Here is a 19650-nt window from a genome sequence, read left to right on the forward strand (position 1 = left end):
GCAGAATATAGTAGAGCAGCCAATACAAAAAGTGTTTGTGCATTGCTAAAGACAGTGGTGATTTTATAACATCTTGAACATTTCACATCCATGAAATAGGAATTGGGGCTCTGCACCAGGTGCTTCTTCTTATGTTTCTTCTTCTTTTCTGGAGAGGATGAAGGAGATCCTTTGTGAGAGGCTTGTTCTTGTGGGGAGGTTGTCACAGCCAGAAAGCCTCATTCAGTTCTTTAGCTTGCTTTTTATCTTTTGTGGTTTCTATCTCTCCTTATCTCTGTTGAATTCTATGTGATTTCTTCATATCTATCTTCTACCTTGATAATTTTTTTACAGTTATCACTTATTATTTAGCTTGTGTTGTGAGTTTATTCAGTAATTTTATTTTCTTGATTCTTTTTCAGATCTACCCATTTTCATAGATCCCATTTGTCACTTTGTGAAAATTTTACACATATTTGAAGTCTTTATCAGACTGATATGTCTTCTGTGGATTAGGTTTCTACTTCTTGGTGTATTGTATTTGTTGACTGTAATAGTACTGAAATTTCTTCATGTGCATTGTAGTCTTATTTATGAGCTTATCTTCAGTGGGAGCTCCACTTGTGCCTTGGGTTGGGAGGAGTTCTAATGAGATGGTTTTGTGTTTGTAAGGGTCCAGACAAGCTTCTTTTTGTTGTTGTTGAATGAATATGTGAATTTACTTATCTAAAGAGGAATCTCAGGAAAACAAGTAGCTGTTAGGCAAAAATAATGACTTCTGCTTCGTGGACATTTTGTTTGGAGTTCTGAGTTGATTAAAAAGGAGATTTTAAATAAGAACTTGAACTTAGGATAGAGAACAGAGGAGAAACGTTGAGTTCAGCCTTGGGAAAGATGACTAGTATGATGGACTGGTTTCCTTGGGTTCCTTCTGGTTCATAATAGATTTACTTCCAATTTTCCATTCAGTGTTTCTGAAATCTCAGAAAAACTGGTGCCAGGACACGAAGGTTCAGGGCTGGAGATTGCATCACTACGTGAACCCTAAGTCATCCGGCATTGGATAGATTACCAGTTATTATAAAAGAATATAGCTCAGGAACAGCCAGATGGAAGAGATGCATAGGGCAAGGTATGTGGGAAGAGGTGTGGAGCTTCCATGCTCACTGAGCATGTCACTCTTCCTGAATATCCCCAAGTTCACCAACCTGGAAGCTACTCCTAGACAAGCTTCTTATTAGTTTCTTGACTTGGCCTTTCTATGTACTGTGCAGATAGTACACACGTTAGTTATGTATCTATGCAGGAAGCTTGTTTGTGTTCAGACTTCTTGTGGATGACTCCACGGCTGGCAAGGATTTTAGGTTTCAGAGTACTTAAAGCCTGCCCTGTGGCTTTATTGAGGGAGTTCAGTTTCAACTTTTAACCTTTGTCTTCCTATTCCCAACGGTGGTAACAATAACCCCTGTGGCCCACTTGCATCACTGCCTTACCACTTAGGCTTTGAGTGCCCTTTTGGTTTCTGGCACTACCAATTTTGACTTCTTGGTTGTAGACTCAGTTATATATTTTTAGACCTTTAATTTGTTATATGTTAGCCATTTCTGTGTTTGAGTTGGGGGTCAGGTGGTCTTAGATTTGCTTAGTGATCCATCTTGAATGGAAATCCACCAATTTAATGAAGCTAAATTCCAGTTAACAACACTGTGGAGATAAACTAGTTTGTAGACTTGTCTATTTTAGCCTTTAAGCACCCCCCCACCAAAGATTATACATTTTAGTAAATTGACACTTAAAAGAAATTAATCTAATAGGTATGAATGGGTCTCTCAGAACATTGAAGTAATGAAATCAGTTCTAGGGACGTTATGCGTAAAACTTGGTCAGTAGGGGCTTCCCTGGTGGCGCAGTGGTTGAGAATCTGCCTGCCAATGCAGGGGACACGGGTTCGTGCCCTGGTCTGGGAAGATCTCACATGCCACGGAGCAACTAGGCCCGTGAGCCACAGCTACTGAGCCTGCGCGTCTGGAGCCTGTGCTCCGCAACAAGAGAGGCCGTGACAGTGAGAGGCCCGCGCACCGCGATGAAGAGTGGCCCCCGCTCGCCGCAACTAGAGAAAGCCCACGCACAGAAACGAAGACCCAACACAGCCAAAAATACAAGTTAAAAAAAAAAAAACTTGGTCGGTAGCTTTGGCTCTGAAGTTTGGGTTTCAGTTTTGTATAGTAATGAAAACTCAACATGACAACTAGTACGGAGTGATTGAGTCAGGAGCACGCTCATCTGATCACTAATTACAAGGGCATTGTTACTCATAAACTCGAATGGAAAATGACTCACCTTTTCAACACAAACATTTATATAATTTAAAAATTTATTTATAAATATAGAAGTAAATAGCAGAAAGATCCCTAAAGAAGCTTCAACTCTTTGTTTTGGTGGTAAGACACCTTGGCTGCTGGGTAATCTGACAGAAGTAAGTAGTCAGCATAGGAATGGGTTTGGCTGATGGTCTGCAGACTTAAATTTTCCTGTGTCTCATTGGGGGTTCTTTCATGCCTTAGATTTCTGAATTCCAAGCTTCTCTGAAAACCTTTATGGCAAATAAGAGTCTTTCTCAAATGTATCCCTCTATTCTTCCTGTACTTTGGGTTGTGTTTCCTCTGCAATGTTTAGGTATCCTTTTGCCATCTACATTTTTTGAAAAAGATAAAAAGTCGTAAACTGTGATGTCAGCTTGCCAGGTAGAAGTAGAAATTGTAAGAATCTGAGAATCAGCTTATTGAGTTCAAAAAACAAAACCTGGTATGACTTACATCAAATCATACATAAAAGTATAATGGATACTTTTATATATTGAATGTTTCTTGCTCAGAACAGAATGTCTTTTCAGAGATATTCCTTCAGAGTTATTCCTTCATTAAGATGTTACAAATTTCTTAAGAACTTTCTCAATATTTTACATATATATATAATTATATATACATATAGTTATATATACATATAATTGTCTATCTATAGACTCCTTTTTTTCCATTTGTGAACTTTGCACCTGCTCTTCTTGGTTTGCATGCTGTTTCTTCCTTTCCTAGTTTTGTTGGGGGTCCCCAAGACCATCCTCAGGTTCAGTGATTTGCTGGAAGGACTCACAGAATTAAGAAAAGCTTATACTCATGGTTGATTTTATTGCAGTGAAAGGATACAGATTAAAATTAGCAAAGAGAAAAGGTGCATGGTGTAAAATCCAGGAGAAAGCAGATGCAAGCATCCAGCTGTCTCCTTTCAGTGGAGTTGCACAGGGAGAGTCTTAATTCTCCCAGTTACAATGTATGACAATATGCAGGAGGAGTATTGCCAACCAGGGAAGCTCACATGAAACTCTGTGTCTGGGTTTTTCTAAAAATAAATTTACTTATTTATTTGATTTTTGGCTGCGTTGGTTGGGTCTTCGTTGCTGCGCTTGGGCTTTTCTCTCGTTGTGGCGAGTGGCGACTATTCATCGTTGCGGTGTGCGGGCTTTTCATTGCGGTGGCTTCTCTCGTTACGGAGCACGGGCTCTAGGCGCGCAGGCTCAGTAGTTGTGGCACACGGTCTTAGTTGCTCCTTGGCATGTGGGATTGTGCCAGACCAGGGGTCGAACCCGTGTCCCCTGCATTGGCAGTTGGATTCTTAACCACTACGCCACCAGGGAAGCCCTTGTCTGGGGTTTTTATTGGAGACTCAGTCATATAGGGATGCAGCATCCACAGACCTGATAACACCTACTTGGACTCCAGCCGATCCCACAGGTCAAACTGAATACAGATGGCCCAAGGCCTCAGGCAAACAGAAACGCTTTTATCAGGCATATATTCCAAGAGTTCGAAGGCCATCTCCCATATGCCCATCAAGGGCTAGTGTTGAAGGCCTTCCTTAGGAATGTGTGGGGTTTAATGAACCCAGGCCAACCAAGCATACTCTTTCTTGCACACTAGTGAATGCATGTTGATTCTTCAAGACCATGTATAAATGTCACCTCTTCAGTGAAAACTTACCTTATTCACTGTAAGAAGTTAGTTGCTTGCGTATTTTTGCTCCTAAATTACTTATCCTCATCTCCTCTGTAGTTAATGCTGTAGGTTTCCAGGATTTTAAAAAATATTTATTTATTCATTCATTCATTCATTGGCTGCATCGGGTCTTAGTTGTGGCATGCAGGATCTTTCATTGTGGTGCGCAGACTTCTCTCTAGTTGTGGCGCATGGGCTCTATAGTTGTGGTGTGCAGGCTCGGTAGTTGAGGCACACGGGCTTAGTTGCCCCATGGCACGTGGGATCTTAGTTTCCCAACTAGGGATTGAACCTGCTTCCCCTGCATTGGAAGGCAGATTCTTAACCACTGGCCCACGAGGGAAGTCACTCTACAATGGTTTTTAATTCATGCCATCTTAGATGTAAAAATATTTATATTCATTTTCCCCTTTCTCCTGACCATACTGTTTCTTCCTTTGATTCAAAAAAGTGTTTTTATGCATTTCCTTTGAGCAGGATCTTTGTATGCATTTCGTGTTATAAAAACAATATTTTGTTTTCATATGTAATGGTAAATTTGAGTTTGTTTTACCAATATATGTATGTCTGCTGAGGGACTGATATTCCTGCTTTTAGCATGACATTTTGTTTTCATTTTCCATTACAATTACTATATAAGTTACTGTAGTTTGTATATGTACAACTCTTTGCAGTCAAATGCTCTACCACTGAGCTATACCTCCTATATGTACAACTCTTGGACTGTTTATATCCTTGTCTTTGTATGCTGCTTCCTATAGTTGTGCGTGGTATAAACTATAAAAATCATATACTAGTCTTGAACCCTTTTTTTTTTAATATACTGCAGTTTTATTTCAGTCACACAAACGAAGTTAGTATATAGGAAATTTAAATGAAACAGTATGGTAAAAATAGCTGAGAACCAAAAAATCTAAAAAGGAAGTACACCTAAAGGATGAGAATTCAATATGCACTAGTGTTTCATCTTTAGTTTTGATTGACACTTGATGCTTGCAGATTTCAAAACTTTGAGATCATGATGACTATTCTGAAGAGATTTCAGCACCAGCACTAAGATTTTGTACATTCAGTTGGTTTGCAGTTGATTTGTTAGCCATTTACATAGTGTATAGTACAGATCTGTCACAGGTCAGATCACAGTGTTGAAGGAAAGAAGTACCTTCCTGTAATTAGAAAGGATCCCCTGAACTGCACTCACCTTAAGACATCCAGTATACAGGAGCATGAAAACCATCATAACAATGTGGCTCCAGGGAAGATAGTTTTGATAAGGAAAATAGCCTAAGCTTCTGTTTCCCATTTTAATTACTGAAATCTCTAACAGTGACAGAACTGTCACATAGGACAGTAACTGTATACAGTAATTCAATCAAACTTCTTGGAAAGAACACATTTAGCAATCTGGGATAATGCAGAATGACAAGAAGTATAACGTGATTCAACACTGGTTCTTTTTGTCATTTTACACAGATATCATGTTTGTTAGTTTTTTTAATGACAGGATTTTTATTTTTATTTTTTAAATTTTTGGCCGTGCAGCACGGCATGCAGGGAACTGATCTCAATTCCCCAACCAGGATCAAACCTATTCCCCCTGCAGTGGAAGCCAGAGTCTTAGCCACTGGACCACCAGGGAAGTCCTGACATGTTATTATTAGACCAAAGCACAAAACGTTTAGTGCATAAACCAGTTTCTATTTTAAGATCTAGCATTTTTATTGTAGTCTTTTATCTTAGTTTGTACCACTTTTACCCAGTACTCTATCCTACTGTAGATTGTTTAACTTGATGAACAAAATCAAAAGTGATTTCTGACCAGATTTATGGGGGACATAAACATTTATATCATCTAAGTGTTTGCATAACCAAGAGTGCAATAATAAATATGAAAATGCCTATTTCATTTAGAAAATAAGCTTGCTGCATCTTTTTTTTTGAATTTTATTTTATTTTCTTATACAGAAGGTTCTTATTAGTTATCCATTTTATACATGTTAGTGTATACATGTCAATCCCAATCTCCCAATTCATCACCGCCCACCCCCCACCCCGCCACTTTACCCCTTGGTGTCCATATATTTGTTCTCTACATCTGTGTCTCTATTTCTGCCCTGCAAACCGGTTCATCTGTACCATTTTTTCTAGGTTCCACATATATGCTTTAATATACGATATTTGTTTTTCTCTTTCTGAGTTAACTTCATTCTGTATGACCTCTAGATACATCCACGTCCCTACAAATGACCCCAAATTTCGTTCCTTTTTATGGCTGAGTAATATTGTATTGTGTATATGTACCACATCTTCTTTATCCATTTGTCTGTCGATGGGCATTTAGGTTGCTTCCATGACCTGGCTGTTGTAAATAGTGCTGCAGTGAATATTGGGGTACATGTGTCTTTTTGAATTATGGTTTTCTCTGGGTATATGCCCAGTAGTGGGATTGCTGGGTCATATGGTAATTCTATTTTTAGTTTTTTAAGGAACCTCCATACTGTTCTCCATAGTGTCTGTATCAATTTACATTCCCACCAACAGTGCAAGAGGGTTCCCTTTTCTCCACACCCTCTCCAGCATTTGTTGTTTTTAGATTTTCTGACGATGCCCATTCTAACGTGTGAAGTGATACCTCATTGTAGTTTTGATTTGCATTTCTCTAATAGTTAGTGATTTTGAGCAGCTTTTCATGTGCTTCTTGGCCATCTGTCTGTCTTCTTTGGAGAGTTGTCTATTGAGGTTTTCTGCCCATTTTTTTTTTTTTGCGGTATGCGGGCCTCTCACTGTTGCAACCTCTCCCGTTGCGGAGCACAGGCTCCAGACGCACAGGCTCAGCGGCCATGGCTCATGGGCATAGCCGCTCCGCGGCATGTGGGATCTTCCCAGATCGGGGCAGGAACCCGGGTCCCCTGCATCGGCAGGCAGACTCTCAACCACTGTGCCACCAGGGAAGCCCCCTCTGCCCATTTTTTGATTGGGTTGTTTGTTTTTTTAATATTGACCTGCATGAGCTGTTTATATATTTGGGAGACTAATCCTTTGTCCATTGATTCGTTTGCAAATGTTTGCTCCCATTCTGAGGGTTGTCTTTTTGTCTTGTTTTTATTTCTTTTGTTTTGCAAAAGCTTTTAAGTTTCATTAGGTCCCATTTGTTTATTTTTGTTTTTATTTCCATTTCTCTAGGAGGTGGATCAAAAAATATCTTGTTTTGATTTATGTCAAAGAGTGTTCTTCCTATGTTTTCCTCTAAGAGTTTTATAGTGTCCAGTCTTACATTTAGATCTCTAATTCATTTTGAGTTTGTTTTTGTGTATGGTGTTAGGGAGTGTTCTAATTTCATTCTTTTACATGTAGCTTTCCAGTTTTCCCAGCACCACTTATTGGAGAGACTGTCTTTTCTTATGTATCCTTGCTTCCTTTGTCATAGATTAGTTGACCATAGGTGCATGGGTTTATCTGTGGGTTTTCTGTCCTGTTCCACTGATCTATATTTCTGTTTTTGTGCCAGTACCATACTGTATTGATTACTGTAGCTTTGTAGTATAGTCTGAAGTCAGGGAGTCTGATTCCTCCAGCTCCGTTTTTATTCCCTCAAGACTGCTTTGTCTATTCGGGGTCTTTTGTGTCTCCATACAAATTTTAAGATGTTTTGTTCTAGTTCTGTAAAAAGTGCCATTGGTAATTTAATAGGGATTTCATTGAATCTGTAGAATGCTTTGGGTAGTATAGTCATTTTCACAATATTGATTCTTCCAATCCAAGAACATGGCATATCTCTCCATCTGTTTGTATGATCTTTAATTTCTTTCATCAGTGTCTTATAGTTTTCTGCATACAGGTCTTTTGTCTCCTTAGGTAGGTTTATGCCTAGGTATTTTATTCTTTTTGTTGCAGTGGTAAATGGGAGTGTTTCCTTAAGTTCTCTTTCAGATTTTTCATCATTAGTGTATAACAATGCAAGAGTTTTCTGTGCATTTATTTTGTATCCTACAACTTTACCAAATTCATTGATTTAGCTCTAGTAGTTTTCTGGTGGCATCTTTAGGATTCTCTATGTATAGTATCATGTCATCTGCAAAGAGTAACAATTTTACTTCTTCTTTTCCAATTTGGATTCCTTTTATTTCTTTTTCTTCTCTGATTGCCGTGGCTAAAACTTCCAAAGTTATGTTGAATAATAGTGGCAAGAGTGGGCAATCTTGTCTTTTCCTGATCTTAGAAGAAATGGCTTCAGTTTTTCACCATTGAGAATGATGTTGGCTGTGTGTTTGTCATATATGGCCTTTATTATGTTGAGGTAAGTTCCCTCTCTGCCTACTTTCTGGAGGGTTTTTATCATAAATGGGTGTTGAATTTTGTCGAAAGCTTTTTGTGCATCTATTGAGATGATCATATGGTTTTTATTCTCCAGTTTGTTAATATGGTGTATCACATTGATATGCGTATATTGAAGAATCCTTGCATCCCTGGTATAAATCTCACTTGATCATGGTGTATGATCCTTTTAATGCGTTGTTGGATTTTGTTTGCTGGTATTTTGTTGAGGATTTTTGCATCTATATTCATCAGTGATATGGTTTGTAATTTTCTTTTTTTGTAGTATCTTTGTCTGGTTTTGGTATCAGGATGATGGTGACCTCATAGAATGAGTTTGGGAGTGTTCCTCCCTCTGCAATTTTTTGGAAGAGTTTGAGAAGGGATGGGTGTTAGCTCTTCTCTAAATGTTTGATAGAATTCACCTGTGAAGCCATCTGGTCTGGACTTTTGTTTGTTGGAAGATTTCTAATCACAGTTTCAATTTCATTACTTGTGATTGGTCTGTTCATAGTTTCTATTTCTTCCTGGTTCAGTCTTGGAAGGTTATACCTTTCTAAGAATTAGTCCGTTTCTTCCAGGTTGTCCATTTTACTGGCATAGAGTGGCTTGCCGTAGTCTCTTAGGATGCTTTTTATTTCTGTGGTGTCTCTTGTAACTTTTCCTTTCTGATTTTATTGATTTTATTTGAGTCCTCTCCCTCTTTTTCTAGATGAGCCTGGCTAATGGTTTATTGATTTTGTTTACCTTCTCAAAGAACCAGCTTTTAGTTTTATTGATCTTTGCTATTGTTTTCTTTGTTTCTATTTCATTTATTTCTGCTGTGATCTTTATGATTTCTTTCCTTCTGCTAACTTTGGGTTTTGTTTGTTCTTCTTTCTGTAGTTCCTTTAGGTGTAAGATTAGATTGTTTTGAGGTATTTCTTGTTTCTTGAGGTAGGCTTGTATAGCTATAATCTTCCCTTAGAAGTGCTTTTGCTGCATCCCATAGGTTTTGGATCGTCGTGTTTTCATTGTCATTTGTCTCTAGGTATTTTTTGATGTCCTCTTTGATTTCTTCAGTGATCTCTTGGTTATTTAGTAACATATTGTTTATACTCCATGTGTTTGTGTTTTTTACGTTTTTTTCCCTGTAATTGATTTCTCATCTCATAGCATTGTGGTCAGAAAAGATGCTTGATATGGTTTCAATTTTCTTTAATTTATTGTGGCTTGATTTGTGACCCAGGATGTGATCTATCCTGGAGAATGTTCCGTGCGCACTTGAGAACAAAGTGTAATCTGCTGTTTTGGAATGTTCTATAAATATCAATTAAATCTATCTGGTCTGTCGGGTCATTTAAAGCTTCTGTTTCCTTATTTATTTTCATTTTGGATGATCTGTCCGTTGGTGTAAGTGAGGTATTAAAGTCCCCCATTATTATTGTGTTACTGTCGATTTCCTTTTATAGCTGTTAGAAGTTGCCTTATGTATTGAGGTGCTCCTATGTTGGGAGCGTATATATTTATAATTGTTATATCTTCTTCTTGGATTGATCCCTTGATAATTATGTAGTGTCTTTCATTGTCTCTTGTAACATTCTTTATTTTAAAGTCTCTTTTATTTGATATGAGAATTGCTACTTCAGCTTTCCTTTGATTTCCATTTGCATGGAATATCTTTTTCCATCCCCTCACTTTCGGTCTGAATGTGTCCCTGGGTCTGAAGTGGGTCTCTTGTAGACAGCATATATGTGGGTCTTGTTTTTGTGTCCATTCAGCAAGCCTGTGTCTTTTGGTTGGAGCATTTAATCCATTCACATTAAAGGTAGTTATCGATATGTATGTTCCTATTACCATTTTTTTAATTGTTATGGGTTTGCTTTTGTAGGTCCTTTTCTACTCTTGTGTTTCCCACTTAGAGAAGTTCCTTTAGCATTTGTTGTAGAGTTGGTTTAGTGGTGTTGAATTCTCTTAGCTTTTGCTTGTCTCTAAAGCTTTTGATTACTCCATGGAATCTAAATGAGATCCTTGCCGGGTAGAGTAGTCTTGGTTGTAGGTTCTTCCCTTTCATCACTTTAAGTATGTCATTCCACTCCCTTCTGGCTTGTAGAGTTTCTGCTGAGAAATCAGCTGTTAACCTCATGGGAGTTCCCTTGTATGTTATTTGTCATTTTTCCCTTGTTGCTTTCAATAATTTGTCTTTAATTTTTATCAATTTGATTACTATGTGTCTCGGCATGTTTCTCCTTGGGTTTATCCTGCCTGGGACTCTCTGCGCTTCCTGGACTTGGGTGGCTATTTCCTTTCCCATTTTAGGGAAGTTTTCGACTATAATCTCTTGAAATATTTTCTCAGGTCCTTTCTCTCTCTCTTCTCCTTCTGGGACCCCTATGATGCGAATGTTGTTCCATTTAATGTTGTCCCCAAGGTCTCTTAGGATGTCTTCATTTCTTTTCATTCTTTTTTCTTTATTCTGTTCCTCAGCAGTGAATTCCACCATTCTGTCTTCCAGGTCACTTATCTGTTCTTCTGCCTCATTTATTCTGCTGTTGATTCCTTCTAGTGTTTTTTTCATTTTAGTTATTGTTCATCTCTGTTTTCTGTTCTTTAATTCTTCTAGATCTTTGTTAAACATTTCTTGCATCTTCTTGATCTTTGTCTCCATTCTTTTTCTGAGGTCCTGGTTCATCTTCACTATCGTTATTCTGAATTCTTTTTCTGGAAGGCTGCCTATCTCCGTTTAGTTGTTTTTCTGGGGTTTTATCTTGTTCCTTCATGTGGTACATAGCCCTCTGCCTTTTCATCTTGTCTGTCTTTCTGTGAATGTGGTTTTTGTTCCGCAGGCTGCAGGATTGTAGTTTTTCTTGCTTCTACTGTCTGCCCTCTGGATGCTTGCTGCATCTTTAATGTCTCTACTAGTGGATGACAATGAGTAGTTGATAGAAAAAAAAGAACTATATACTTGAATTATGGTAGCGCATCCATCAAGGTTAATCTAGAAATGAAGTTTCTATAGAAACAGGAACTGTTTTAACAAGGAAAAAAAGTTCCCTCATTCAAACCTCTTTGAAGTGGTAATGGCTGCAAACCTGCAGCATTTAGAAAACTATGCTGGCAACAAGCTGTGTCTTACGAACCTATATTAAGAAATCCAGAAAGCAGATGAAAGTGGATTCTTCAAAATTTTAGTAAAACTACTGATAACCAAAGATTTCAAAGGAAATATAGCACATAACTCAAGCATAAATCAAGGTGGAGAGCATGGAGAATTTTTGATTTCCTAAATTTTCAAACATTTTATCATTGCACATACAGGAATTCTCCCGTATTTTAATTTTAGAAGTTTCAAAGAAAATGGAGTGGATTACATACACAAATGTGAATGCCCACACAAACACGCGCAGACACACACACACACACATACACACACACACACACAGTGTAAGTAGAGTATATAGTTTCTTCTTCCCACCACCTAAGTCTCACTACCACTTAGCTGTACCTCCTGTATGCACAGCTCTTTGGACTGTTTATAGCCTTGTCTTTGTATGGTGCTTCCTATAGTTGTGCATAGTATAAACTGTAAAAATTATATCCTAGTCTTGAACCCTTTCTTAAAAGCAAGGATTGAGTCATGCTGTGTTCTCAATTTTATGGCTGACATATAGTAGTCAGTTTGTTGTGTTGACTGTGATGCTATTTTACAGTTAAGTTTAACTTCCATATGTTAACCTCAGCAGGTTTATTCGTTCTGATAGATGCTAGAACACTAGCAGGTTACGTCACAGATGATCTCTCTTCCCACATTAGCATGAATTCAAGTAGTTCTGAACAAAGTCAGAATTTATAAGTTGATAGATTGTGTATTTCTATTTCTGCTGTAACAGAATTGCCATAAACTTTTGTCTTAAAACAACATACATTTTATTTTCTTATTGTTCTTGAAGGCTGAAGTGTGAAATCAGTTTTACTGTGTTAGAGTCAAAGTGTTGGCAGGTCTTGTTCATTCTGGAGGCTCTGAGGAGAGAATCCATTTTCTTTTTCTTTTTCTTTTTTTCCAGCTTATAGTAGCCACCTGCATTCCTTGGCTGTGTCTCTGTTTCCAAAGCACATTATTCTAATCTCTGCTTTCATTGTCAATTGCCTTCTCCTCTTCTGTAGTCTAATCTTCTTCTGCCTCCATCTTGTTAGATCACTTGTGATGACATTTATGGCCTATCAAATAATCCAGGACAGCATACCCATCTCAAGATCCTTAATTTAATCCCCCTCACAGAATCTCCTTTGCTGTATAAAGTGACACAGGTTTTCCAAGCATTACGACCTAGGTATCTTTGGGGGCCGTTATTACAACCACATAGTGTAATAACGAAGCACCTTACAGTTTTTTTGCATATTAATGCTTATTTTCTCTTCCTAAATAAGGTATCATTTTTCCCCAATGTAATAACTTAGTGGAATAACTTATTTTACTCAGCTCTTAATGCTCATTTCTTTGTTCTTGTCTATGATATATGAATGAGTAGTTCCCATGTAGGCATCGTGTACAATCTCCTTATTTTTTCTGAAGAATATTTCTTAATGTTGTTGTTTTGTGTTGTAGTTGGTGTAATACGGTGCCCAGTATGCCGCCAAGAATGCAGACAGATAGACCTTGTGGATAATTATTTTGTGAAAGATACATCTGAAGCTCCTAGCAGTTCTGATGAGAAATCAGAACAGGTATGCTTCTCAATTTTTCTTTATATTCCTATCTTGATATGAAAATATGAATTATAAGAAAACATGCTTGAATTGTTACATAATTTAGGGTAGTTATGCCTTAGTTTCATCTTTCAAATTGAAAATGAAGGATATCTTTATTCTACACCCTCAGACCTGGTTAAATGAGATTAAAAGTCATTACTTAAAGATTCAAATCTTGTATAGATTTTGTATTCTGAGACTTTTTTTTACCTACCTGAATGTTTGATCTGGAAGGGAAAGGATTTTGTTGAAGAGAAATGGATAACAAAATAATTTTATTCTAGGTACAGTGAATTAGTATATTTGAGAGCAAGTTAGAAAGTTTTCACCTTTTTGTTTTGTGGAACTATATTTTGTAAATTTAATGTAGCTTAGTATTTATTTCCTCCTTTAGGTATGTACTAGTTGTGAAGACAATGCAAGTGCAGTTGGCTTTTGTGTAGAATGTGGAGAGTGGCTATGTAAGACATGTATTGAAGCACATCAAAGAGTAAAATTCACTAAAGATCACTTGATCAGGAAGAAAGAAGATGTCTCAGGTAAGATAGAAGCAGTTTTAATGATTACTATTAATCTCCCTCTTTTGCCTCTATAGCATTTCTACTTATCTTTATAAGCTTTTGATACCAATATCAGTAAGAATTTAGAAAGTTAGACAAAAATTTTGTTTAGTTTAAAAATATGTGTTTTATTTTACTGCAGAGTCTGTTGGAGCATCTGGTCAGCGCCCTGTTTTCTGCCCTGTACACAAACAAGAACAGTTGAAACTTTTCTGTGAAACATGTGATAGGCTGACATGTAGAGACTGTCAGCTATTGGAACACAAAGAACATAGGTACAAAAGTCATAATTGCTTATCAAGAAATATTATAAAAAGTTCTTGTAAAATTATTTTTCCTAAAGCAAGTATTCTATAATTTTGTTAGCATTTTAAAATTATCAGTTTTGTGTTTTATGTCTTAGAGCAAGATGTATTTTTGATAAATTATTTAATGGTTTCCATATTCATACCTAATTGTTTTATGGATATTTGTTGAAAATGTATCAGTACATGGATTTGGGTTGCAAGAATGGAGTTATATTATTTCTTTGTATGCAACGCCTCTGGTTCAAATACACTTTTTTTCAAGTGTTCTATGGGATTTAGGCTCTGGACTGTTGTCTTAAAAGGTAATATTTCCATGAGTGTGGCTAAGTGATACCCATTTTAACATCAAAGCATAAATATACTGCTTTCATATTGGATATACAGTTTGTAGAAAAACTAGGGATTTATAAGCATCTAAGTAGCATAATTAATAATTCATTAATACATAGCTTTGTCTTTCAACCTTCTTTTACCCTCAGGATACAATAGTATTCACTTATCACCAGCCTGTTACATCTGAACTGTTCTGGAAAGTACTGAAATTTCTAGTCAGGTGTTAAGTTTGATTAACCACACTTAAATATTTGTTTTTTAACTCTAGGATGTCTTAGAGCTTTTAGTTCATTAGAGCCATTGGAATTTTTTGGAATCCTCTAAAAGAAGGGGATACATTAATTCTGTTCACTAACAAGTATTGCATCTGTAGTTTGTGCCAGGCAGTTTTCCTAATGGTGCATGTTTGTTTAATTCACACCAACCACCCATGCAGTGTTGGTACTGATATCCTGACTGTTTTAAAGGTGAGCGAGAGTTCTTACAGAAAGCTTCAGTAATCTGTACAAGGTGTCCCCATAAGTGGTAGAGCCAGGATTTGAACTCCAGATCTATTTTAGCCCATATGCTCATTTTCTCCCATGTGGTATTCAGAATATAGAATACAGTGTATGGAATCTTTCAAACTTGACCTCATAGGGGTAATGCTCTTTTTTCTTTTCCAAGGCACCTCTTACTGTTTTACAGAACATTTGTGTAGAAATGCTACTTTAAACTTTTGTATCCTTTGTTACAAAATGTCTCTTCTTGCTTATGAATTGGCTAATGTTTTGCTTGAGGTAACTAATCTTGTGAATGCCTTCACCTGAGGTCCAAATCTTACCCTTGTCTTGTAATCTCAGTAAGACATTAAATTACTTTCTCACAGCTGCAGTCAGATCTTTGAGCATTTAGATTTCTTATGGCTTTTTACATTGATGGTGCGAAACAGAAAGAATAGGAACATGGCATCCTTTATCCTGTGAACAAATAGCTTCAGCCACTCCTCTCAAAGTTTAACCATGTTCCATTCTTCCCTTTCCTTCACCACTTTCCTTTACTACTCATAGCCAACTCCTAATTATCTCTTGAATGTTCTTCCCTTTTCTTTCGTTTTTTCACCCTGTGATTTTCCTGGATAGACTATGGCAGAACCAATGGCACTGGACTTAAAAGCCTAGGTTCCTGTTACTACAACACATTTACAACTAGTCTCCCTGTTTTGAGTTTTATATTGTCAAATTCATTCTGTCCACATTGCTGCCAGTATCATTTGGCTAACATGTAGTTAAGCCCCACCCACCCCACCCCCTTTAAACACACTCTTCAAAGATACCCCATAGTCAAAGTTTAAAGTGCTCATTATTGAGTCTTACCAGATTCTTTTCTTTATCATCTGTACAAAAGTTAGGAAACAGTCCACAAGACCACCCTCTCTTCTAATACCAGCTGCAGAGTTCAGTAAAAACCCAAACATAGGGGATAACAGCATGCAGTCCACCTCATTAATATGATTTGTTATTACTTATACCTTCTTCAGTTAGAGTGGTGGCCTTGTAAACAGGATGCTTTCTGTTCACCTTGGAACCACCATCCATAAGCCAAGCAGCTTTGTTAGCTAATAGACTTTATAGAGCACCACCTATGTGATCATAGCATTCAGCAGCTCCTCTGGTGGTTCAGAAGTTATATTTAGAGGAAAAGAGGCCAGCTACCTGCTCATAAATACAATAAATACTTCTTTGCATCCTCCTGGTCGCATGTTCCTGCACAGACCATCTCTGTTTATGTGGAACGCTTCTGGGCCTTGCCTTCGTCATTAGAGTGTTCCCCTGTCACCCAAGACATTATGAGTATTTCAGGTTTCATGGTTATTTTGTGTCCTTCAGTCATAGAGTCAGTCTCAGTGCTGAATGGCAAGCTAGTAATTTTCTCTTAAATGACATAAATTTTACCATGGTATCCAGAACTTCTCTGGTCCAAAATCCTGGTGGGTCGCTTCTGAGTGGCACTGAGAGGTTTTTGCCATAAGTTTCAATCTGCGTAGGTACGTGTTGCTGACACTTCCAAAATCATGTCCGAGTGTGGATCACAGGGGCCCAAAAGCATCATGAGAAAGACTGCTTTTTGCAGTTCAGACAATGGCTGCCTTTGTTCAGGCCCCCGTTCAAATATGACCTTCTTTTGGGTAGTTGTATAGATTGGTGCTGGTAATATTCCCATATATGGAGGGTGTGTTCTTTAAAATTCAAATATACCAACCAAATGTTGGCTTCTTGTTTAGTTCTAGGGGTAGGTGGCAGAAGCAGTTTTTTTTTTTCACCTTTGGAATGTCATGGGTGGCTCCTGCCTAGGTTATTCCTAAGAATTTCACCAGTTTGGACAGGTCCTTGGACCTTTGCTATATTTAGCAACAGCTTCTCTTGGTCATGTGTGTCGCCATTGCATCTGAGTCAGTCTTACCTTCATCTTTAGTTTCTGATATTATCATGAAATTAATATAGTATATTTTTACACTCAGGACCTGCATCAAGTCTAAATCTCTTCTAAACAAATCATACCAGTAAGCTGGTGAATTGAAATAACCCTGTGGCAGTATAGTAAACATCAATTAGGGTCCTTCCACATCAAGGAAAATTGCTGTTTGGCTCTTTTTCAGAGTTAGAAAAAAAATTTGCATGTTCAGTCACTGAGTGCCACTCTTTTTTAGTCTGCTGTATATATTTTTTGTATTGTTGAAACCGTATCAAGGACTGCTGATGCTATGGTGGCACTACTTTATTAAAACTTTAATAGTCTGCTGTTACTCTTGATGAAACATTTACTTTTTTTCTTGATGAAACTACACATGGTTATTGTACAAAGAATTCATTGATACTAGCACTCCAGCTTCTAATTTGTCATTAAAGTTGTAATCTCATTTTATCCATCAGGTATCCTATACTGTCTCAGGTCTACAACTTCTGTGGACTTGGACAGTTTTGTTTTTTTAAAAAAATATTTATGTATGTATGTATTTTGCTGTGCCAGGTCTTAGTTGTGGCACGTGGGATCTTCAAGTTGCGACATGCGGGATCTTTAGTAGCGGCATGCAAACTCTTAGTTGCGGCATGTGGGATCTAGTTCCTTACCCAGGGATCGAACCCGGGCCCCCTGCACTGGGAGCGTGGAGTCTTAGCCACCGGACCACCAGGGAAGTCCCTGGACTTGGACAGTTTTAGTGGTTTCCATGTACCATGTCTAATCAAGACTCGCCTGAATGTGAACCTGTATGTCTTCTGTTTTACAGTACCAGTCAGACATAATATCCATTCCAGTGACATAGTCACATAAAGGAGAGATGTAACTACTTCACATAAAGTCTGTTCATATATTCCAACTTTCATCACCTTAATCCTATCAACCATCCCTCTCCTCCCAATCTAACCTTAGCTCCCATTAGGTCTTCAGCAGGTTTTAGAATCATAGCACATTGGGCCCCCATGTCGGGGAGTCCCGGAACTGTCTCTTATCCACCCCCTGGCTGTTTTACCCACACAAGTGCATATTGCCTTGTGTTTTCCAGCTGGGGTTGAGCCAGAAAACCCTGGCCTCTCCTTCAGTTTTCAGGTTGATTGATCCATGGAATCGTTGCTCCAGGCAGTACAAGGTCAGGTTTCTCATTGTCATCTTTGCCCTCCAGCTTTTAAAATTTCTTCATACTGGGGTAAATACAACAGTTGTTTAATGCCCTTTAATGTTGGGGACCAGCAGTGGCTCCCATTGGTCCACCCAACCTCCCAAGGGTGCTACGTTAAGACCTTTGTTTCAACACCATCATTGTCTGCTTTATTCACTACCTTCCCCCCCTCCCTTTTTTTTTTTGTGTTATTTTTGTTTTTGTTTTTTATGGTACGTGGGCCTCTCACTGTTGTGGCCTCTCCCGTTGCGGAGCACAGGCTCTGGACACACAGGATCAGCGGCCATGGCTCACGGGCCCAGCCGCTCCGTGGCATGTGGGATCTTCCCAGACCGGGGCACGAATCCGTGTCCCCTGCATCGGCAGGCGTCCTCTCAACCACAGCGCCACCAGGGAAGCCCCCCGCCCCTTCCCTTTTTAACAGCCACCTGAAGATTTCCATCCTGCTGGGATAAATCCCTTGACTCTCCCCTTTGTCTTTCCCTATTTTCTCATGAATCACTAGTTTTCTTAATATCTGTAAGGCCCATAAAGCTGAGACAAATCTAATAAGGCTTCTCAGATTATTGCTAGGTTTTGCAGCAGTAAAATTACATGGGGGTGCCCATGTACAAGGGTCCCCCTTAATCACATTATTTACCTTGATCTTAGTAGGAGGCATACTCAGTAGATGAACATCCTGCTCTGCGTAATGCTAATCTGGCGTGGCTTGCGTGTGAGAAGCATATCAGCCAATTCTTCTGGGGAGTTCTATTTGGCATTTATAGGAGAAGGACAATCGCCTGTCTGAGGGTAAAAAAAACCTCACAGGGGCTTTTATCTAGTCCACCAAGCTAGCTGTCCCCTCAGGAATCACCTGCTGTGTATCTAGGTTATGTATAGCCATCTGTGATTCCATAGTGAGCTGTGGGTCCTCCATCAGCTCAAACATTGCTGTTCTATTCTGCAGCATTCAAAATCAACAATACTACCTCTATGTAATCAGTCACTCTTACAATATTTTAGTAAAGGTTTTTTTCAGGAAGCATACAATGTCAATCCACAAAATGAGATAATTCCTTAGCATTGTAAACTCTCGTTTCATTAGTTTCTTGATTTTGTCTTTCCTCAACCCGGACTACTTTGTGACTGAGGTCATAGAGGTGCTGTCTATTTTCCCAGCATAATTTTCCCCTTTGGAATGGCCCTGAGGCTAGTGGCTGTAGCTCAGACTGGCTGAAATCTAAACTTTGCCCAGTGTCAGGATCTGTCCCAATACACTCTTTATTTTACAGATAACAATAACCAAGGAATTGTTTCATTACCTTGTTTCTTATTAGTTTGCATTTCCTTGTTTATCCAGGGAGTCAACTCCTAGGGAGTTGGAGCTACAGTTTCTAAATTCTTTCTGTTGATAACTTTTACCTCTAATAACTGCAGCTGTAGTTCCATACCATGAGTGACTAGTCATCCAGGAATCAAAGGTTCATAACCCTTGTCATCTTTTCCTTCCTCTTCCCAACCAGAAGTTTCAATGAGTCAGGATGGTTCTAGTGAATCTCACTTTTGAGGCCAACTATGAAGTTAGGGAACAATTCACAGGTCCTCCCTCACTTCTGACACCCAGTTGCAGAATTTGGGGGTCCCCAAAACCATTTGCGCTTCCTTTTTTTTTTTTTTAATTTATCTTATTCATTCTCACTTCTGACACCAGTTGCAAGTTCAGGATTTCTTAAGACTAC

General features: G+C 38.3%; 1 protein-coding gene across 2 annotated transcripts in view; it reads left to right on the forward strand.

Annotated features, from left to right (window-relative positions):
• TRIM33 (tripartite motif containing 33) overlaps positions 1–19650 on the forward strand; it is a 152052-nt gene that overhangs the window by 60445 nt on the left and 71957 nt on the right. For both annotated transcript variants that reach the window (XM_030869113.2, XM_030869114.2), the window contains exons 2-4: positions 12928–13046; positions 13465–13609; positions 13773–13905. In XM_030869113.2, coding sequence (XP_030724973.1) covers positions 12928–13046; positions 13465–13609; positions 13773–13905 — 397 coding nt within the window. The remainder of the gene's footprint in view (positions 1–12927; positions 13047–13464; positions 13610–13772; positions 13906–19650) is intronic.

Source organism: Globicephala melas, chromosome 1 (assembly GCF_963455315.2).
Source record: "Globicephala melas chromosome 1, mGloMel1.2, whole genome shotgun sequence".
Taxonomy (NCBI): Eukaryota; Metazoa; Chordata; class Mammalia; order Artiodactyla; family Delphinidae; genus Globicephala; species Globicephala melas.